The following is a 20566-nucleotide window of genomic DNA, read 5'->3' on the forward strand; positions in this document are numbered from 1 at the left end:
ACTCTCAGACACAGCCCACTGAGTTTCTCGCCGGATCTTCTCAGTGGGTCGCGTTTCCGATCCGGTGGTAGATTCTGCGAAGCACGACTCTTGCTAGGGTTCGTGTTAGCAACGTCATCAGGTTTGAGCCCCGTGAGCTCACCTACAAAAGTTAGGGTTACGCTGACATAGCCTCTCAAGGCTCTCAGCTTAGGTAGGAAAAAAAAAAAAAAAAAAAAAAACAGTGCAGTTTCTCCAACGTACGCAAACAGTCTGTTCTATTTATATACACATTTTTATCTTTTTAAGAGTTTTATTAAAAGCATCAAAACCCCGTCATTCATTTTCTGATTATAGAACACGTGTTCACGCATTTTATTTCAAAACGATCATTTACCACCTATTTTCATAGGGTACTTATAAGTGGTCAATCGAATTAAATTAAAAAAAAAACACGATCATAAGATTTCAGGTGCTCAGCCATTACCTAAATGAATAGTCAAAGCAGACCAAAAGGCAAGTAATAATCTTGTTATAAATATTATTATTATTATTATTTTATTAAGCCCCTACATATTCGTTGGTAACCTAAGGGGCTATTCCAGCTTCCGCGAACGGCTACTTATTATGTGATGGATACTAGGTTAAGTCATGTATAAGTTCAATGAAGTTACTCACAGACAGCTGAAGATAAAAAACAACTATAACATTTTTTACTAGATAGACAAGCGAGTTCACGGCACATCTGTTCATAAATGGTTAATATACTAGAGCTTATATTATGCATGCAATAGCATGAAGACGTGAATGCTGCAGCTCGCTTTGAAACATCGAAGCCTGACTTGTAATATAAGCCGTTTTAGCTCTAAGCACGTCATTACGGATCCTCCCGATCCATTGACGGTGCTTTTAGGTAGGTACCTCAACCACCGGTCACCGTCCTCGACTAGCCCGTCGCTTGAGACGAAGGGCTCGACGAGTAAATTAACCCATAGATACAGCCCACTGACTTTCTCGCCGGAACTTCTCAGTGGGTCGAGTTTCCGATCCGGTGGTAGATTCTGCGAAGCACTGCTCTTGCTAGGGCCAGTGCTAGCAACATCCCGGTTTGAGCCCGGTGAGCTCACTACACGTCAAGGAGAAGCTGAAATAGCCTCTGAAAGCTATCAGCATAGGTAGGAAAAAAAACCCATCTTATTTCCTTCAGTGTAGCGCACGTGTGGCTCAGGACATCCACATCTTACTGGTGGTAGGACCTCTTGTAAGTCCGCACGGGTAGGTACCACCGCCCCGCCTATTTCTGCCGTGAAGCAGTAATGCGTTTCGGTTCGAAGGGTGGGGCAGCCGTTGTGACTATACTGAGACCTTAGAACTTATATCTCAAGGTGGGTGGCACATTTGGGTTGTAGATGTGTATGGGCTCCAGTAAACACTTAACACCAGGTGGGCTGCGAGCTCGTCCACACATCGAAGCAAAAAAAAAAAAACTCAATCTCATGCGGCTCAAAGATGCCGGTCCCTCTATAATGGCAGTGCAAGTGCAAGTACACGATGCTTGATGCACCAATATGTTGTTTTTTTTTTTTTGTGAAAAGCCTTTAAACATCCTCTAACCCATTCAACGCGCAAACTATACATTTTTGGCACCAAAATCCTTGCGATCGGCGGCGACCCGCAAATAAAACGCTAGACAGCCGGCCTTACGAAATGAATCGAAACGTGCGTGTTTACCAGCACCGCAGCAGCGGTGAGCACTGATCATTAAACTGCTCAGTTGTTTCTTGTCGACATACGGACCCGCTCGCGTTCTTTCACGAAACGCACAACACACGTGCTGATTTACGATACTAATTAATTACTACAAGTGTCTGTGTAAATTCTATGGAATCAAATTGAGCGTTCCATCATAATACGTTTAACCTTATATCAAAGTACATCTATTATTGATTATTTTATATGTTTTTCGTATTGACAACGTTTTGTATTATCTTGGCCAAAAAGTGTTTGGAGAATGTATTGAAAATTGTATGCTGATTATAGTTCATCAAAGTAAGTTGCGTGCTTATAATAATATAATTTTCGAAAAACCTTTATGCCAACATTACTATTATTACCAAAACTCAATACTTAAACATCCATAGAAAACTGAGTGTATTACTTTATTAACAATTGAAGTCGATAAATTTATATATATATTATTTTTCTATTTATTTATTGCTTAGATGTGTGGACGAGCTCACAGCCCACCTGGTGTTAAGTGGTTACTGGAGCCCATAGACATCTACAACGTAAATGCGCAACCCACCTTGAGATATAAGTTGTAAGGTCTCATTTATAGTTAAAGTATCAAATTTATCAATACAATACAATATTTTTTATTACTTTATTTTCTAGGATAGTGTTATTATAAATGTTTAACTCAATAATACAACAATGACGTCATTTGATCACACATCGAGTATCTGCGTGATCTCCACGAGAGCTAAGTGCTTGTTTTCGTCATACTCTTAACTATTAAATACAAGTACAAGCAGCAAGGTATTCGGTGACGTAAAGCATACAGATCAACCGTGATCTTGTTAAGCTTAGTAAACATAATTCTCTTGTATCGTGTATACACTTTGTACTGACACGTTTTATGTACTATATAGTTGTATGTATGTACTAGTATCTAGTTGTGAGATGATTCACGAGCTTGTGGATCGTCTAAGAAATTGTACCCATATCTTTATGAATACTATAGTTAGGAACATATTTATAATTTTACTAGTTAAGTTAGGAAAATGAGTTCACGGCCAAACTGGTGTATCTATTTATCGAAATTTTTACCGCTATGTTTTAAATATCGCTGCCTCCTTGGAGACAAGAATAGGAAATTGAAGAATTTTTATTAATAATATTTTGAAATTTAGGCGCATATTTTTACAAAGCTCAGCTGATTGTAATTTCATTACGTGTTACGTCACTTGAGGCCAAAATAAACGATGAGCTAATCATAAATCTTACAATAAATACAAAACGATTGATTACATAGAATTACCTTGACGTTTTGCTTGACGTGAATAGTTATTAAATTTTCATCTATATATATAAAAATGAAACCCGTTTTCCGTTGTCACGACATAACATGAAAACGGCTTGACCGATTTGGCTAATTTTGGTCTTGAATTATTTGTGGAAGTCCAGAGAAGGTTTAAAAGGTATAAAAATATGAAAATTCTCGGAATTAAATAAAAATAACAATTTTGTTTTCCCTTTGACGTGTCCCCCGTCGGACGGATTCCTTTTGTTTATTTTAAGTTTATTCTATATAAAAGTTTAGGTCTTTTATTTATCGATTGAGGCACTACGAAGTCTGCCGGTCAGCTAGTTCCTTATAAAAAAAAAATTGTTGTTTGGTTGCCTATGGATACTATTGGTGTTTGGTACAACCGCTGTCACTACTCTTCTATCCGAAGTGCCTGATTAGCTCATGGCAGTAATAGGCTGGACGGTATTACCCACCCGTATGGGCTTGTAACACGTCTTGCCTAGATTTAGATATAGTAGAATTAGAACTTCGATCTTCTTTAGCATTTGTATGGAACACACGAAGCGATCATATATGGACAATAGCGTGGGCATATAGTAAAACCTAAGGCCAACCGAAAGCCTTTTTTAACTGCACCGTATAATATAAATTGTATTTCTCTAGTTGGGCAGACAAGGGTTTTATCATTATTGTCCAATAATTCAAGCTAAAACGCATGATTGTTTTTATTTTTATTTTTTATTGCTTAGATGGATGGACGAGCTCACAGCCCACCTGGTGTTAAGTGGTTACTGGAGCCCATAGACATCTACAACGTAAACGCGCCACCCACCTTGAGATATAAGTTCTAAGGTCTCAAGTATAGTTACAAGGGCTGCCCCACCCTTCAAACCGAAACGCATTACTGCTTCACGGCAGAAATAGGTGGGGCGGTGGTACCTACCCGTGCGGACTCACAAGAGGTCCTACCACCAGTAAATTTTTGCGGTAAAAATAGACAGAATACACATGCGAATTCACAATACGCCTTATAGTATGTAAATCTATAAATAATGCTTGAACATTTATCGCCAAGACGTCTTAAGTATGAACGTATTAACTTTAAAATTTTCACTCCCGTCCGAGGATCAGAGCCCCGGAATAGTCTGATTGCTCCATAAAGTCCGCATACGGAAGCTAGACGCATAATAGAAGATAATGTAAATGTTAAAAGCGTCTGTGATAACTATGAAGAAATATTTATTACGCGTTAAATATAGCAAGCACAAGCTTACAATAGGGACTAACTAAATTCACGATTTGTATTATACTTACAATGCCCAATAAAATTTTATTGTACTTTTGACTTTGAACTAAAGACATTGACTGATTCACCTGCATTAATAAACTATTCAAGGTTGCAATGTATAATATGTATTGACAAGAGTTGAGTCAATCAGCGTGAGTCAATGCCATTTTGATTTCAATCCCTATTCACACGTAGGTAGCATATAATACAGATTCTTACTGGTGGTAGGACCTCTTGTGAGTCCGCGCGCGTGGGTATCACCACCCTGTCTATTTCTACCGTGAAGCAGTCATGCGTTTGGGTTTGAAGGGTGGGGCAGCCGTTGTAACTATACTTGAGACCTTAGAACTTGTATCTCAAGGTGGGTGGCGCATTTACGTTGTGGATGTCTATGGGCTCCGGTAACCACTTAACACCAGGTGGGCTGTGAGCTCGTCCACCCATCGAAGCAATAAAAAATAAAAAAAACTTATCAGAATGGTAATTGTACTTATGAAAACGTAGACGTAAACGTTTGTTCTATGTATGAGTGTTTAATTATTTTACTTACGTTTAAGGAATTAATTAACCTCTAAAAATTCAATGTTATTTTCTAGAATGCTATGAATAAATACACAAATAATCAAGCGAGTTTGAAAGGTTAAATTGTACAGTAATGTATATTTTAAACTACATATTTACAGAGTTTTTATACAATAAAAACAGATTTCAGAGGATCTTGACTGATAACTGTCTATCCAGCAATTTTATATATTAGAAGTTTGTAAGGCATGGGAATGCAACTCTGATATCCTCGTTCGCTCCTTTTCCCTATGAGCAATATGATACTAGTTCTATCGCTAGTAGCAGCCACAAAAAAGTTCACGGTACTCGTCGAAGAGTTCGACTAGGCTCTTGTCCAGTAGTATCAGCCTGGTGAATTTTTCACTGAATCTGCTGAGGGTCGCGATTCCGATCTAGTGGTAGATTCGCGAAGCAGCTATACCCAAGCTGTTAGGCCTCGGGAGAGATCGATTTAATGATGGCTCAATTATTATGTTTTAAGTATGTAATTAATTACTATAGATAATTTGCATTATGATTTTTTTTCCCCCTACCTATTCGCTGGTAGACTAAGAGGCTATTCCAGCTACGCCTGGACGGGTAGGGGAGCTCACGGGCACAACCTGAGAGAATTTGCTAACACTAGCCCTAGCAAGAGTAGTGCTTCGCAGAATTTACCACTGGATTGGAATAGCGAACCTACTGAGAAGAAGTAGGCAGCGGCTTGGCTCTGCCCCTGGTATTGGCGATGCTAACCACTCACCAGTGGGCCGTGCGCTCGTCTGCCTACAAGGGAAATAAAAAAAAAAACCGACGTGGAACTCGGTGGGCTTGCATTTTGAGCTTCCACGTCATCATAATACCTATTTCTACAGCGAAGCGACGGAACAAAAGAATGCTTCGAGGTTATTACCAAACCGATATAGAGCTACAATATGCTTTACCACCATCTATATATTATATTACGATATCTCGCAGATCGTTCTGAACATAATATGTGTAGATACAACTCAGTATTGGTTTTTTTATCTTAAGGTTTTTTTACTTTTTTTTAAGAGATTTTATGACCTGGTAACTAAGACCTTTAAGTCATGTCTTATTTTACTTTATATTCTTAATTTTATGAAAAATGATAATATGGAGTGAAATGAAATGAAGATGATTAATTTGAGATTTAATCAACTGGGATGAAATTTAATGAAATGAGATGATATGGGATGAAATATAATCGCAGTAAAATGGTGGTCATTTACTGAGATTTTTTCAGTGGACTTTTTGGAGGAACCCGAGAAGTTACGTCCAGCAGCTTTGTTTCATTTTCCCACATTTGTGCACTTTCACAGATATTAAACAGTTAATAAACCACCATTATTACACATTTAAACCTGAAGAAACACTAAATAGACAAAATAAAACAAATCACACAACTTCATTCCTCGCGTTCCCGCCAAAAAGTCCGGTTTTTTAACTTAAATTCCAAGTTGGAACTACCCTCATCTTTATAAATTTAAAAAGATTTAAAAATGGTGTATATGGTTTTTGTATAAATACATCATACAATTTTATTACTCATCGTGTGAATGAACTTGAATGCTTGAACTCTTAAGTTTTACAAGTGTGGGCGCAGTTGGCACTAATGTATATTCTATTCGTATGCAACAGTAACATATTTCTTAGAACTCTTACTCATTTCAAATGTATTCATTTAGTGTTAGCGAATTTAATTTACGGTCAGACACTTCGTATACAATCAGTGGAGTACTTTTATTACAATAATTTTAAAGGTAGAATTAGACTTGATCAGATTTGATTCAGAGTCCATTAGTGGAATTGTGAAATGCATTGGTCTGCATTGAAATAAAAAAATCGACACATCGTTCAATACGTGTATACCATGCGTCTTATCATTTCGGCAACGGCTTCACACAATATTAAAATTTTCTTTATTTTTTCCAAAGAGATAACTAATCTTCCTGCAGTCAGAGCTTAAAAGTTTCAAGCTTTTCACGTGACCAATAACACCTACGTATGGTTCACTCTTTTGAGTCACGTCACGGTTGAATTAATAGACGTTAATTAATAAAATCCCACATGATCTGTTACAAATTATTATATCATAGATATCACGCGATTCAGAGTTAACAATTGTGTCGTGTTTTTTTTTACTGTTCTATATTACTTAGTAGCCAGATTGATAAAATTATATACTGAAAATATATTGATATATTTAATATTTTTAAGTCGAAAGTAATATTCATTTACCACAAATTCAGCAAAGGTACTTGTTGAGAAAGTTCTTTATTATTGAGCACGTTTTTCTATTCCGATTTTTCAATAATTTTACTTTAACTTAATTATTTTTTTGTATTTAAATTTGAATAAATAAATGTAAATGAACAAACTGATTTAGTTTTAAATATTAGAATGAGCAATGGTTAGTTTAAATATTCACGGAATTCGTACACGGTACGCGTGAATAGGCCTTGTGACAGACGAAATAGCTCAACAGGTTTCTTTGTCCTTAACCTGCTGTTAAAGAAAAATAGCTGACGTAATTTTAGCATGTTGCAGAAACACCAAAACCGGATCAATAAAACAGACTAACACCAAAATGCTGATCATAATATTTGTGTCACTGTGTTAACGTCATATGAAATAATAGAATTAACAATTTTACTTTTCAATTGTGAACAATGTGTGCTTCAAACATTCTCACATTTCGGTTTTTTTTTTTTTTAATAATAATATTTCATGCATATACATACAAGAGGAGATTAAACGCTTGCCGCTTAAGAAACTTTCAAAGTGTATTAACTTTGTTGCATTGCACACGTGAATTTTTAGTTTCATTTTGTATTGAAAACTATTGCATGGTTGACGTTTGTGTACGCAATACCGAGCGGTATTTTGTAATTCTTATGACGTGAATTTGTGCAGTTCAGTTCTTTTCCAATTAGCCTCAAGTTGTTATGAGATTACACAAAGGTAATTTTAATATATAATCCAGTCAGTAAATTTGAATAATTAGAAACTGATTTGAATTACAACAAGCGAGTAAAGTTCATAATTAATAGCATTGCTAGTATATTCCTTGGAATAAAAATAAAACGGCTGAAGGTTATTCTATTCAATCGTACTTAAGCTTTTGAAATTCAAAATTGATCATAATAGCACTAGGATTTCTTACAATTTTTTTTAAAGTAATAGAAAACCTAATCATACGTATACAATTTTATTTACAAATACATGTTTTATAAACATACATACAACAGCACATATTGAATTAAAATAAAAATTATTTTCATACAAAAACTTAAGCAAAAGTATTTCATATGGAATGCCAATATGATCAAAATCCAAAACATATTTAGATTAAAAAAACAGATTAATTTATAATTCTCGATCGATATCTTAGCACGTATACATTTTGATTCAGAGAAAGGCCAGGCAAACATGTTAGGACCTTGAAACGAACACGACCGGCAACTGCGCCAATTCACCACGCAGTACATAATATTATTATAATATTGAGTATTACCGATGCATTACGGCATAGCTGCAATAACGATGACCGTTCCAAGCACATCACTATGCGCGAGTTGTATTAGCTAAAATATTAAATAATACAGTAAAAGTATACAAAAAAAAAAAAAAAAAAGGTCTTGGAACTGTGATAAAATAAGCTTAACATTTTTTTTGTTGAAATGATATATTATAAGTGCAGCATAAATACAAGCACGCATTGCATTAAGTAATTGTAGACGCATCTAGACCACAAAAGTTGTTTCTGTGCTTACCAACGAAACGACCTGACCCAAGTCGTTTCAAAGTCCTTGACATACCATATTATCATTTTGTTTTCTTTTCAGATCTCTGCAATCATTCGCCGAAGAAACACAACGCGTCGTGTAATTGGTGAAGTGATAATAAAAAAGTGACAGTGAAATTTAATATGACCGAGCAGTACTTGATAGCTATCGTTTTGATTATATTATCCTTGACAAATACAGGTTAGTGTTTAACGTATGTTGTAATGTATCTTGTATCATTTAAAACTAGTTTTGTGGGAGGTGCAAATTTTTAAAAATAACATTCACAACAATTTCAAGTTCATTGGACTTGAGCGATTTAAGTAGGCTGAAATACGTGTAGCCTTACATCTTATCTCTCACTGTACACAAATACGTACATCTTAATATTTACAAAGAATGAAATGAATTAGATAAATATGCGAACAAATATCTTTCTTTTTTCTTCTGAGCATTTGTGCTACTCTATCAAGAAAATTCCGAGAAAATACACAAAATGTTAGTAATTCATGCAAAGTATGCTCCTTCATGGTGCCACGAAGTGATAATTTGAGTTTAGGAAAAAGAAAGAAGTCGGGTGGAGCGATCTTTGGTGAATAAGGTGGTTGGTTACTTGTTGGGTTTTTGGTGAAAAATTCGTTCACAATGATTCCCTTATGGGAAGGTGCATAATCGTGGTACAAAAACCAAGAATTTACTTTCTACAAATTCCCCATAACGCTTAAATAATATTATTTATTTACTGTTTGATCTCCCGGCAAGAATTCCGAACACAGCGATAGTCAAACAAAACAAGCAAAGACTTTGACTTTTGATTGACTTGATCGGCATGGTTTGATTGGCATGGTTTTTTCGGTTTTGGTTTAAATGGAAGGCGCCACTCCCAATATTGTTGACTGTTTGCCTACCAAACCCGTAAAGGTATGTCTCGTCATCAGTAGCATTGAGTTTCTTTAATGTTGAGTCGAAATCGACTCATTCTAACATGTCCTCAACGACTCTTATGCGATTGAATTTGTGAAGAAAACTCAGGTCTTTTGGAACTAGCTGGTAACATGCAATACCGTCTTTACCATAAGGGCACACGGGGCCCGTGCCCAGGGCCCCCATTCTCAGGGGGCCCCGAAAGACCGACAATTTCTCTCACACGTTTACTCTCAAAACATTTTTGTCGGGCACGTTACACTTTTTTCACAAATCAGTAATCAGAAGGTATTTACAAGGCATATACTATGCTTATAATAGAAGATTTTGCTCAACAGAAATCCCGGAAGAAACCGTTATCGAAATCGTAACCAAAAAACCAGCAGCATTCTAATATCATTAATGACATATTATATCATACTGTATTTCATTACCTACAATAAATGATCATACTCAGTAAAAAAATGTTATTATAATTCGCTTTTTTTACTTTCCAAAAGGGCCTCAAATTCTTGTGTGCCCAAGGGCCCCATCCTACTTTAAGACGTGTAACATGTTTCATACCCAAATGATTATATAAAACGGTATAAGCTGATTCATGAAACACTGAAAGTTCGGCCCTCTCCTCTCTCAAACTTAAATGAGGATTGTTAGTTAGAGAGTTAGTTAGTTACAGACTGTTGCGACGTTAATTTTAGTTGCAGACGTTGATGGGCAGCCAGAACAAGGTAAATATTCCATTACATCTAGCTCGCTTTTGTACGCTTTGTGCCACCCATAAGGGTTGCACAAAGTTATACATATTATGCACATATAACATGTTTGTAATAAAGTCGATTCACCGTAAGCCTTCTTTAACATTTTCAATGACTCCGAACACAAAATTCTATTAGCGAAGCATAATTTAAGACAAACTTCTTATTCGATATAACTCTTTGTCCATTATGAAATTGGTAATGCACACTATTTAAGATATAACTAAAAACAGGATTGTATTAAATCTGCAATGACAGGTGCAACTCTAGCTCCGGCCAAAATGGAAAACAGTTGTGCCAATCTAACAACTTTATTTTATTTTATTGCTTAGATGGGTGGACAAGTTCACGGCCTACCTCGTGTTAAGTGGTTATTGGAGCCCATTGACATCTAAAACGTAAATGCCTCACCCACCTCAAGACAAGAGTTCTAAGGTCTCAGTTTTAACAGTACAACAGCTGTCGCACCCTTGAAACCGGAACGATTTATTGCTTCACGGCAGAAATAGGCGGGGTGGTGGTACTTCCCATGCGGAATCACAAGACGTTCTACCACCATTAAAAAAAAAGATTTATTGACTAAATCTATAGCGGTGAATATCTCTGAAGTGGATTATCTACCGTTTTCGCTTTTACTATAGCAAAACAGTGATATAAAGAGGTAAAAGTGTTTTCTTCATTCTATAATTATGATAAAAATGGTTTAGTTAACCAACTATACAAGAACATATTATAATATTAAGTATAAAACTATAACAAAACTGGGTCTGCGCGACCCGACTAGCAATTATTAGCTTCTTGTCTGTTTAAACATGTTGCAGAAGCCGAGTTTGGTGTCGATTTTCCTACTTAATTGTTTATCTTAAATGTGTATAATTATTCATTTCCTAATTAATTTCGAAGTTGAGAACAGATTCAGTGTGTCTACAAAATGCGTGCGCCAGTGATAACTATTTTAATGGAACGATTTCAATTTGTTCCGATTGTTACAAGAATAGAAAACTATGAACACAATACATAACTTTTTAATTTACACTGTTCACTACTTTTTTTTATAGACAATTATACATCGTTGGTTTTATTCGGTAAAAAGCCCTAACCAGCGTTTAGGCAATAAAGGCTCCAAGGGATTTATGTATTTCACTATTTACTAATGAAAACATTTTTTATAGCTTAGCTGAGTGAACAGACTGACAGCTGTTCTGGTGTTATGTGGTTTTCGACATCTATAGGCTACACAACGTAAAGGCTGCCGACCACCTTGAAGGCTCAATTGTTTTCTCTGACGGCTGTTAAGTCGCAGTAGCATTATGCCAAGAAGTACAGTCACTCAGTACAGGGACAGTATCTGTAGTCGAAAGGCTGAGATCCCATACGTATTATTCTAATTATCAATACCACAGATTATTAAGGTACCCTGAATTATAATTTCCTGGTAAAATTTAATGAAGGACCAATTAAAATAAGTCGAAAATTATTTTAGTGTCTTAACCAACTACGTTGTTTTTTTTAAAATTATCATGACTTTTTATTGTAAAATATTGTTAAGTCTTTAATAATAATTATTCTGTCTCATGACTCCACTGAATAAATTATACAGTATTAAGAGAAATAAAATTGCCGGTGCGACAACGGCCGCGAGCCTGTACCCAGGCGTGGGTTCATTAAAATCGTAACAAAGTGACGTAAGTCCTCGACTTTTTTCAACACATTGAGATGCAGGTTGCCCAATAATGTATACAGGTCTATCCGTATCACACACAGTTCTATCATCTTCATGAAAAATATATTTGGTCACGAGCCTGGCAATCATTGCTTCTGTTTCATTCGAATACATTTCTGTTTGTTTTCGATACCAGTTTTCTTTATATATCTTCCGAATATTTAAATGTTCTAATTGATCCAATACTTTACTGACGTAATGTACTGAATTTGTAATGTTTGTTACATTATAAAAACGCGGCAAATGTTGAAATATCATTTTAAATTCGATTTTTAATAATGACAAGATCATTTCATCTTTATTGTCAGTTTCCATGTAGTTATATATGTTTTTCATGAGATCTTCATGTTGAATAAAACCACAATATAATTTTGTTTCTATGTAAAAATGTGCCCCTGGTGCAAAATTGCAGACTACTCTTACATCACCGTTTGTTTTCTTACCGCACGCACATCCTATACGATCAGTATTAGCCCGAAGTATTTGTATTGTTTGAAAAGTTGACGCTGATATATGTCCGCATTCAATATCACGTTTATTCAATTTCCGAGCAGCGCTTAAAAACCAAACATGGACACAACCAACGATTGCAGGCACGAAACACTCCGGCAAAGGTATGCTTAAAGATAAAGAAACAGTTTAAAATATGAAAACATTTTACTTTAATAATATATTTTGTAAAATTTTACCATTTAGATCCATAATTATATTTTTTGTTATATATACAGCAATCATTTCCATATCTTGTACATTCTAGTTGCGTGACATAGTTAGATCCGAGTGCTGAACACGGGGGATGACCGGGCAAGCACTGCTGGAGCCACGCCTTTGCCATTTTTTCCAAATCTTGGTCGTACATAATTTGCTTCATGTTAGCGGCAGTAGGCAAATGTTTATAGTCCTTAGATGTTCCACGGGCAATCTCGTTTCGCATTGAGTTCAAAGTATTGACTAAGACGATCCTTTCATTATTATTCGGTGCTACCACTACGTAGTTTTTGTCACACATAGCAGAATTCTTTTTAATTGGAAACAAACATAGCGTATGGTCACCGTAGCACGGTTCATCTTGACACCACTTGTTACTTCTCTGGTAGCGCCATCTAGTATATGAAATTGAATCATGTGGTATTTGAAGTCCGTCATCAATGACATTTTCTAATAGTTGTCCCTTCGTGAAAAATACAGAGGAAGCCCTCTTTCTTTCTGGTAATTTACCGTATAGTATTGGTAAGTTCCAACATGGATAGTCTTCTGCAACATACCATACGTTAGCATTGATTCGGTTTACTGGCAAAACATCATTATTGATTTGGTTGATTGGCCATTTAACAACGGCTGGTTGCAAATTTTTGAAATTGAGTGTACTGTTTCCTTCAGCGCTATTATAGTTATTATCCTTGCCATTCTGAAAAATAGTACCAGTGGCATGAAAAGCAATATTTGTACTATTTTCAACATGTTGAAATGTTGATGAAGGATAATCAAAAAGGTCGTAAAAATATAACTTTTGAATCAAATCCGTCGAATTTCTTATGCAAGATATATCGTCAATCACCTGTGATTTCTTTATAAGGCTTTCGTTCACAACAGATGTATTGTTTGCCAAAATTCTATTAGGATTTAGTATACTTGAGTTGTTATTACCGACGCATTCAGTATGTTGTACGACATTATTAAGTGACCTGTTGTTATGCAATAATTCATCATTATCACCAGATTTACGCGAATCTAGTGATATCTCTGTGTTTTCGTATTTTTCATTCTCGTAATCGACGTAGTAGTCTAAATCTACGCAGAAACCTTTTAAAACGGACGCAAATAAAATACACTTCAACAATATTGGTGACATTATTCACGGCCTTATAGATAGATATTTACGAAACTGATGAAATAAACAAATAAATAATTGAATTTTTTTTGACACTTCGATATAGACAACTTAGATTACGTGTAATATAATAATATATATGTGTATATATATGTGTGTGTGTGTGTGTCAAATACATGGTAGTGTGTGTAATGTTTTATTAATTTATTTATTGTACGCATAATTTAAAAAAATATTAGCATTCTGCACTCCTCTATAAGTGTGGGAAATTTTATAACCCTCCGTCCGCGCAATTTTCGTAAAAAGGGGGTACAAAGTTTTTGCTTCACGTATTAATATATAGATTATAGTAATAAATAATTCTTGCGGACCCGACTGCCGGTCTGAGGACGACGATCCTAGCGGACTGGGTGATTCACGAAACACCGAAGACGTCTCACCTTCTGTCTGACACATGTCCTCACAAGTGATGGTTGTTTCGGCTATTACCTGCACTTTATTGCCGGGGTGGAGCCGACGATGGGAATGCCATCATTGCGCCTACGACGAGGACACGTGAAGCAAACGCTCGCAGCCTGCTCCGCTTGAGAGGGGTTACGTCGTATCTTCATTGCCCAAATTGGAACGGACTTGTCACTATCGACCGTTGTGCGTACATTGCTCGGCAGCAACGAGTCTTGGAAGACGATGATTAAACTTAGCGGTTCCAACCCGATTGATTCACAGCAATTAAATGAATATTTTATACAATAATATATTCCAAAATTAAGTGCAATTGAAATTCTCCGTTTTAGAAATCTATTGCTTAGGTGAGTGGACGAGCTCACAGCCCACCTGGTGTTAAGTGGTTACTGGAGCCCATAGACATCTACAACGTAAATGCGCCACCCACCTTGAGATATACGTTTTAAGGTCTCCAGTATAGTTACAACGGCTGCCCCATACTTCAAACCGAAACGCATTACTGCTTCACGGTAGAAATAGGTAGGGTAGTGGTACCTACCCGCATGGACTCACAAGAGGTCCTACCATCAATAATTACGCAAATTATAATTTTGCGATGTTATTTCTTCACCGTGGACGTCAATCGTGAACATTTGTTGAGTGCGTATTTTATTAGAAAAATTGCTACCCGCCTGAGATTCGAACACCGGTGCATCGCTCGACACGAACGCGCCGGACGTTTTATCCTTAAGGTCACGACGACTTTTACAAATATACCTTTATACTTTGTTTTAGGGGTTCAATCTCTGCAATGCTACCAGTGCCTGATCAACCCTCCACTCGGTTACTACTACAACAACACGAATCGACTTTGCGTCCACTTCGACCACTCAGACAAGTTTATTGTCGAATGTCCATACTCTACGATGTGCATGAAACAGGAATTTCATCTTGATATTCAGAACGGAGGTTAGTTTCATAATTTCAAAGCAATTGTAGACGATGTATTCCAATTTAACCAAACTATACAACCCGAAGTTCTTTCGTAACTGTAGACTGTAGAATGTCTTCCAAATTATAAACTAATTCATTGTTTCCCAGTTAGAATAAAAGGGATCCTCCGCGACTGTGCACCTCAAAAATATGACTACCAGGAGTACAAGAATGGTGTTTGGTCCCCGAAAACGGAAGTCATGGAGCCATACAAAGTAGGCTGCCAGGATATTGATGACAAAGGACAGAGAACAACTCCTACAAGGTAATGAAACATAATACAATATATTGTTTGCGGAATTTGTCGTAGTAACAATACTTTATCAATAAACTCAATTTTTGATATGAATTACGTTATGTATTGCTCTAAGTACACAAAACCTTCTTATTAATGACCGAAACAATATTTCAAATCACATTACCTCAACTCAGAACGAAATGAAAATCTGAATGCGGTTAATGTGTCTTCAAAACGCTTCCACTGAATTGTTATATGACATAAATAAATAATAATATTATAAAGAGGAAAGATTTGTTTCTTTGTTTGTATTGAATAGGCTCCGAAACTACTAAACCGATTTGAAGATTCTTTCACTGATTGAAGGCTACACTATACCCGAGTAACATAGGCTATAATCTTTTTTGAAAAAAATAATAGGGATCCTTACTAAAACTCCAAAAATGTAAACCAAGGTGTAAAAATATCACCTATAATATTCTTTACATCGTGTGCCCTGCGTAAACTATTGATGATAGAATAAAATAATGTACTACGACTTTCTACAACACATTATTATTTACAAAAAGCATCGCGACAGCGTATGTCTAACTATTATAGTTATGCCGCAATAAGTGTTCTTTTATTTAAAAAAAATAAAACAACGTCAAATATCGTTGAAATTTTTGTTAAAGACCCGAGCGGAACCGGAGCGGGCCGTAGTATCACATAAAAACATACCATTTTAATATGCAGTTAGTTGTATTTATTTTTAATTTGATCGATCATTATTACTCATCTGAACTTTTGCTGTGAACGTCCGTATAGTATATCGCAGAATTTATCATGACTCATGTTTTTTTACTTTGTTTTGTTTTGTTATTCACGTAACTAACGTCCTGGTTTAAATGCAAGTTATTTGTTTACGTGAAAAAATTAATTAAATTTTATCTCTACGGAATTACGTTATTTCAATTAAATAATACCACGTGAACAAGCATTTATCGCAATGGCAGTGAATATGTAGACTGTGAATAAGAAAAAATATCCGTTTGTTCCGGTCTGATCTTCTCAATTTTTTTTTTCTTTTCAGATACTGCTATTGCCGTAGCAATCTCTGCAACTCTTCGCCATCCGTGACTCACGAAGGCTACACCGACATTATGGGATTCATTGTAGTGTTCAATCTAATGAAATACATAAACAGTCTTAGGTAGTTGTCAATATTGCCTTAGGTAGTTTAATATTTATGACGCATTACGCTCACTCGACTCATCGCAGAGCTATTTGTGATATTTTTATGTAAATAATACGAAAACAGACATGTTTTTTTGTTGTATTTGTATAGGTTTAGTTGGACGAGTTCGTTTTAAGTCTTTCGAGTTTCTACATATTCTATGTAACAACATTCACATTGGGAACCATCGGTGATTTTGATAAATACCTCAATGAATGTTGCAGGAAATATAAAAATAGTTATTTAATAAAAGTGATTAATTTCAAAATCTTCATGTATTGAGTAGTACCAGTTTCATGTTTAATGTTCTCTATGTACTTCCTCATGACTTCCACTTGATATAGTGTATTCTAAAAATGCATGACTCATTTAAAACAAAATTATTGCCTTTTTAGGCAGACAAGCATACGGCCCACCTGATGGTAAGTGGTTACCACCGCTCATGGACGTCAGCAATGTCAAGGGCAGAGCCAGGCCGCTGCCTACCATTGACTCTCCGCAAGCCTCGTTTGAAGAAGGACATGTCATAAGCGCTCGGTAAACACCGTGGAGGGGAGTTTATTGAATACGTCTGCTGCAGTAGCCATCTCGACGGAGATGAGTACCAATCCATTGGCATGTAAATTAACGCAAGTTGAAAAATTTCTTTTTTTATTCTCATAGTCATTTTATCCAGTGTAGTGCCAATAGATTCGGAACATAGCAAAGCAAAGGACAGCACAGCATAGCATAGCTTGGTGTTGACTATTCACCTTTAGACCAGAATGTAATGAAAGTCTATAATGAAATAAAAACTTGATCTTAAAATGAACGAACTACGGTAACTGCATATAAGAATAAGTAGTCAGATTAAACTTTGTTCGAATTATCATGAGAGCTGTATGTCGATAGACATTTAAACCTTCTTTAAAATATTACAAAGTATAATATATTTCGTACCGATTTTAAGTTATATTAAATTTTAATGTTATTATTGTGATAAAAGAGGGAAGTAATAAAAGCCTAATACTTATAATGCGTCTGTTGTTTATACAATTCCTACACTCCCGCCTAACCATCCAAAAGAGGCAAACTTTTCGGGAGCACTTGTGAGTATATGAATATAAGTTTTTGGTAGTCTTGTCGTGGCTTAGTAGTCAGCACTTGACACACGGATGAACGGTAAGTTCAAATTATATATCGGACAGCTTATGTTTTTATTTACAGCAACAAAATTATACTATTTCTCATTACGAGTATTATGAGATATGGTTGATAACAAAACTAAGTAACCGGTAAGATCTATGATTGTTAAAAGAACATCACGAACAAATACAATATTCGAGTCTTTTATTTATCTATTGAATTATCTACATTTTCTGCATAGATGCATTACAGGTGGTGTAACTTCATAATTACGTAGATCCGACGATTGCTATGATATTCAATTAAGGAGGCCGGGTGTTAATTTCATAATAATATTAAAATCAATTTTTGCTTAGAATAGTGGACAGTCTTACGGCCCACCTGGTTTCGAGTAATTTCCGGAGCCCATAGACATCAACAACTTAAGTGTTCGAACAATTTCAAATGCTCGAAACCCATTTCTGCTTCGCGGCAACAATAAGCAGGATGGCGGTATCTATCCGTTGGGGCTCACAAGACGCTCTGCCACCAGTAAAAATGAAGGTACTTTGGTAGGTTTAACGCCAAAAGGAAGATCTTCCACCGAGCGGGTGATAATGCTCGGTAGACCAACGGTCCGAATGTTGTTTTTTTTTTTCCTACCTAAGCTGAGAGCCTTGGGAAGCTATATCAGCGTAACCTTAACTAGTAGATGAGCTCACGGGGCTCAAACCTGACGACGTTGCTAACACGAACCCTAGCAAGAGCCGTGCTTCTACTACCGGATCGGAAACGCGACCTACTGAGAAGATCTGGCGAGAAACTCAGTGGGCTGTGTCTGAGGGGGAATGTTGTTTGTTCGGAACTTGTATTTACCTAATAAGCAAACTTATCTTGAAAATTTCATAAGCGAGATTCAGGAATCTGTCAGATATGTTGTGTTTTATAATGGCTACAGTAAAATGAAATAGAAGATTTGAACTTTTTTGCCTTCGAAGGAAAAAAATGGATATGAAATTCGATTCCAGCATGGCATCCTCCAGCCATGACTACTTCTACATGGTTCGACCATAATGATAATATTTTAATTAACTTTAATTAATTCTATTAATCACTACTGAACGATCTATTGGCACGCGGCCGATCCATGCGGCGCGGCGGCGCGAGGTTCTGTGATAATTTAGTGCTCTTAATTTCAAGTAATGGCGCTAATTTTAATGCGTTACTACGCTACCAGGTAAGGTTATGAATTTCTAATCACGGTTAAATACAGTCTGAAAATAAAAATAACAATTCGAGATAACTTTTTACTATCAAAAGTATGGGGGTCATCCGGGTGTAATACCTACGATAATATAATAATAATAAAGCCTTTTTATTTCCACTAAATTTACATAACTTAAATCTATGTTTGATTTTAGTATAATTTTTTATACAGTTTTTATCGCTTACTTAATATAATTAATATGTTTACTTAATATTATATAATTATGTTTACTTAATAATATGTAGTTTTTAATCTACCGGAACCCCAGATTGGGTGAAGGCCTCCTCCAGTGATGCCCATTTGATTCTGTCTTCAGCTACTTTTTTCCAGTTTGGACCGGCTATTGCTTTAATGTCGTCTTCCCATCTTGTTATAGGTCTACCTCTTGTTCTTTTGCCTAAGGGACCGTTCCAGAATGTAACTTTTTTGGTCCATATATGATCAGTTAATCGTGCAACATGTCCCGCTCACTTCCATTTCAATATAATATAGGTACCACGATAATATAGGTAGATATTTATCCAGAGGGATGTTGATTCGGTTCATTGAACTCTCCCGGCCAGACGTCACATTATTGCTCATACAACGTAACCGTTTACATTAAATGGATTTATACTGAGGATGCGGTTCCTGGCGAATGAGTAATAAAACTGAGAGCTTTTTCATTACAAACAAAGAGATTATTGTGTTTATATTGAAGAAATTTACGAAAGTACACATCATTGGTCTGGCAGAGCAGAAGGTGGCGGGACTAGAAATAGAACTAAAATTTAGTAATTACTTCGGTTTTCACGAGTCGTAGACATAATACATAAGACTTGACGATTTGATCTCACGCTTATTATTGTCATTATATTATATCCGACGTAACGAATGCTGGACAGTTTACGTGGTCACGAATACATTAGTTTTTAATTTTTAACAAATCCCTTCTCTCCTGGCTGAGTCTTTGCTCGCTCACCTGTTCTAGTGAAACTGGAAAGTGGAAAGCCACCAGTATCCCTTAAATAATAATAAATAAAAGCTTCTGTTTTCGTGGTCACGTTAATTAATAATTAGGTACCATTTTATATTTTAATGTCGAAGCCAAAATGTTTTTTTTTTGCCTTTGTAAGCAGACGAGCACACAGCCTACCTGATGGTGAGTGGTTACCGTCGCCCATGAACTTCAGCAATGCCAAGGGCAAAGCCAAGCCGCTGCCTACCAAACTTTTACCTTTTGACTTAACTAATATACGTAACACAAAAGTATTTAATTAATCATTAAAGTATATGGTATATGTATTACAATTTTTGTTACGAATGTACCTATTTAAAATTTCAGTTCTCTTCAGTACAAGGACGGAACTGGTAAAACGAACAAAAACGGCTGTCGATCTAAATTTTTTATCAGTATATAGCAAAGGAAGTGGTGCCGTACT

General features: G+C 36.0%; 4 protein-coding genes across 6 annotated transcripts in view; 1 reads left to right on the forward strand and 3 right to left on the reverse strand.

The window, feature by feature from the left end:
• Positions 1-20566, reverse strand: part of LOC114246790 (ankyrin repeat and FYVE domain-containing protein 1) — a 58240-nt gene that overhangs the window by 23369 nt on the left and 14305 nt on the right. The gene's annotated exons all lie outside the window — the stretch shown is intronic.
• LOC114246793 (uncharacterized) lies at positions 1750-17786 on the forward strand. 2 transcript variants are annotated; one of them, XM_028179487.2, is made up of 5 exons: positions 1750-2028; positions 8711-8851; positions 15123-15296; positions 15429-15585; positions 16631-17786. In XM_028179487.2, exons 2-5 carry the CDS (start codon positions 8794-8796, stop codon positions 16752-16754), a joined length of 513 nt encoding a protein of 170 aa, XP_028035288.2. In that variant the 5' UTR covers positions 1750-2028; positions 8711-8793; the 3' UTR covers positions 16755-17786. The 2 variants fall into 2 exon arrangements, with proteins under 2 accessions (XP_028035288.2, XP_028035289.2); XM_028179488.2 differs by lacking the exon at positions 1750-2028 and adding an exon at positions 7702-7826.
• On the reverse strand, positions 11833-12691 carry LOC149501287 (uncharacterized; the record flags this gene model as incomplete). The annotated part of the gene is made up of 1 exon (XM_089733924.1): positions 11833-12691. A coding segment is annotated over one exon (810 nt), but the record flags the coding sequence as incomplete, so codon positions are not given.
• Positions 12591-14339, reverse strand: LOC114246791 (uncharacterized). The gene is made up of 3 exons (XM_089733925.1): positions 14324-14339; positions 13611-13855; positions 12591-13460 (listed from the first exon to the last, which is right to left on the reverse strand). Exons 1-3 carry the CDS (start codon positions 14337-14339, stop codon positions 12738-12740), a joined length of 984 nt encoding a protein of 327 aa, XP_089590051.1. The 3' UTR covers positions 12591-12737.

Source organism: Bombyx mandarina, chromosome 16, assembly GCF_030267445.1.
Source record: "Bombyx mandarina strain Sakado chromosome 16, ASM3026744v2".
NCBI lineage: Eukaryota > Metazoa > Arthropoda > Insecta > Lepidoptera > Bombycidae > Bombyx > Bombyx mandarina.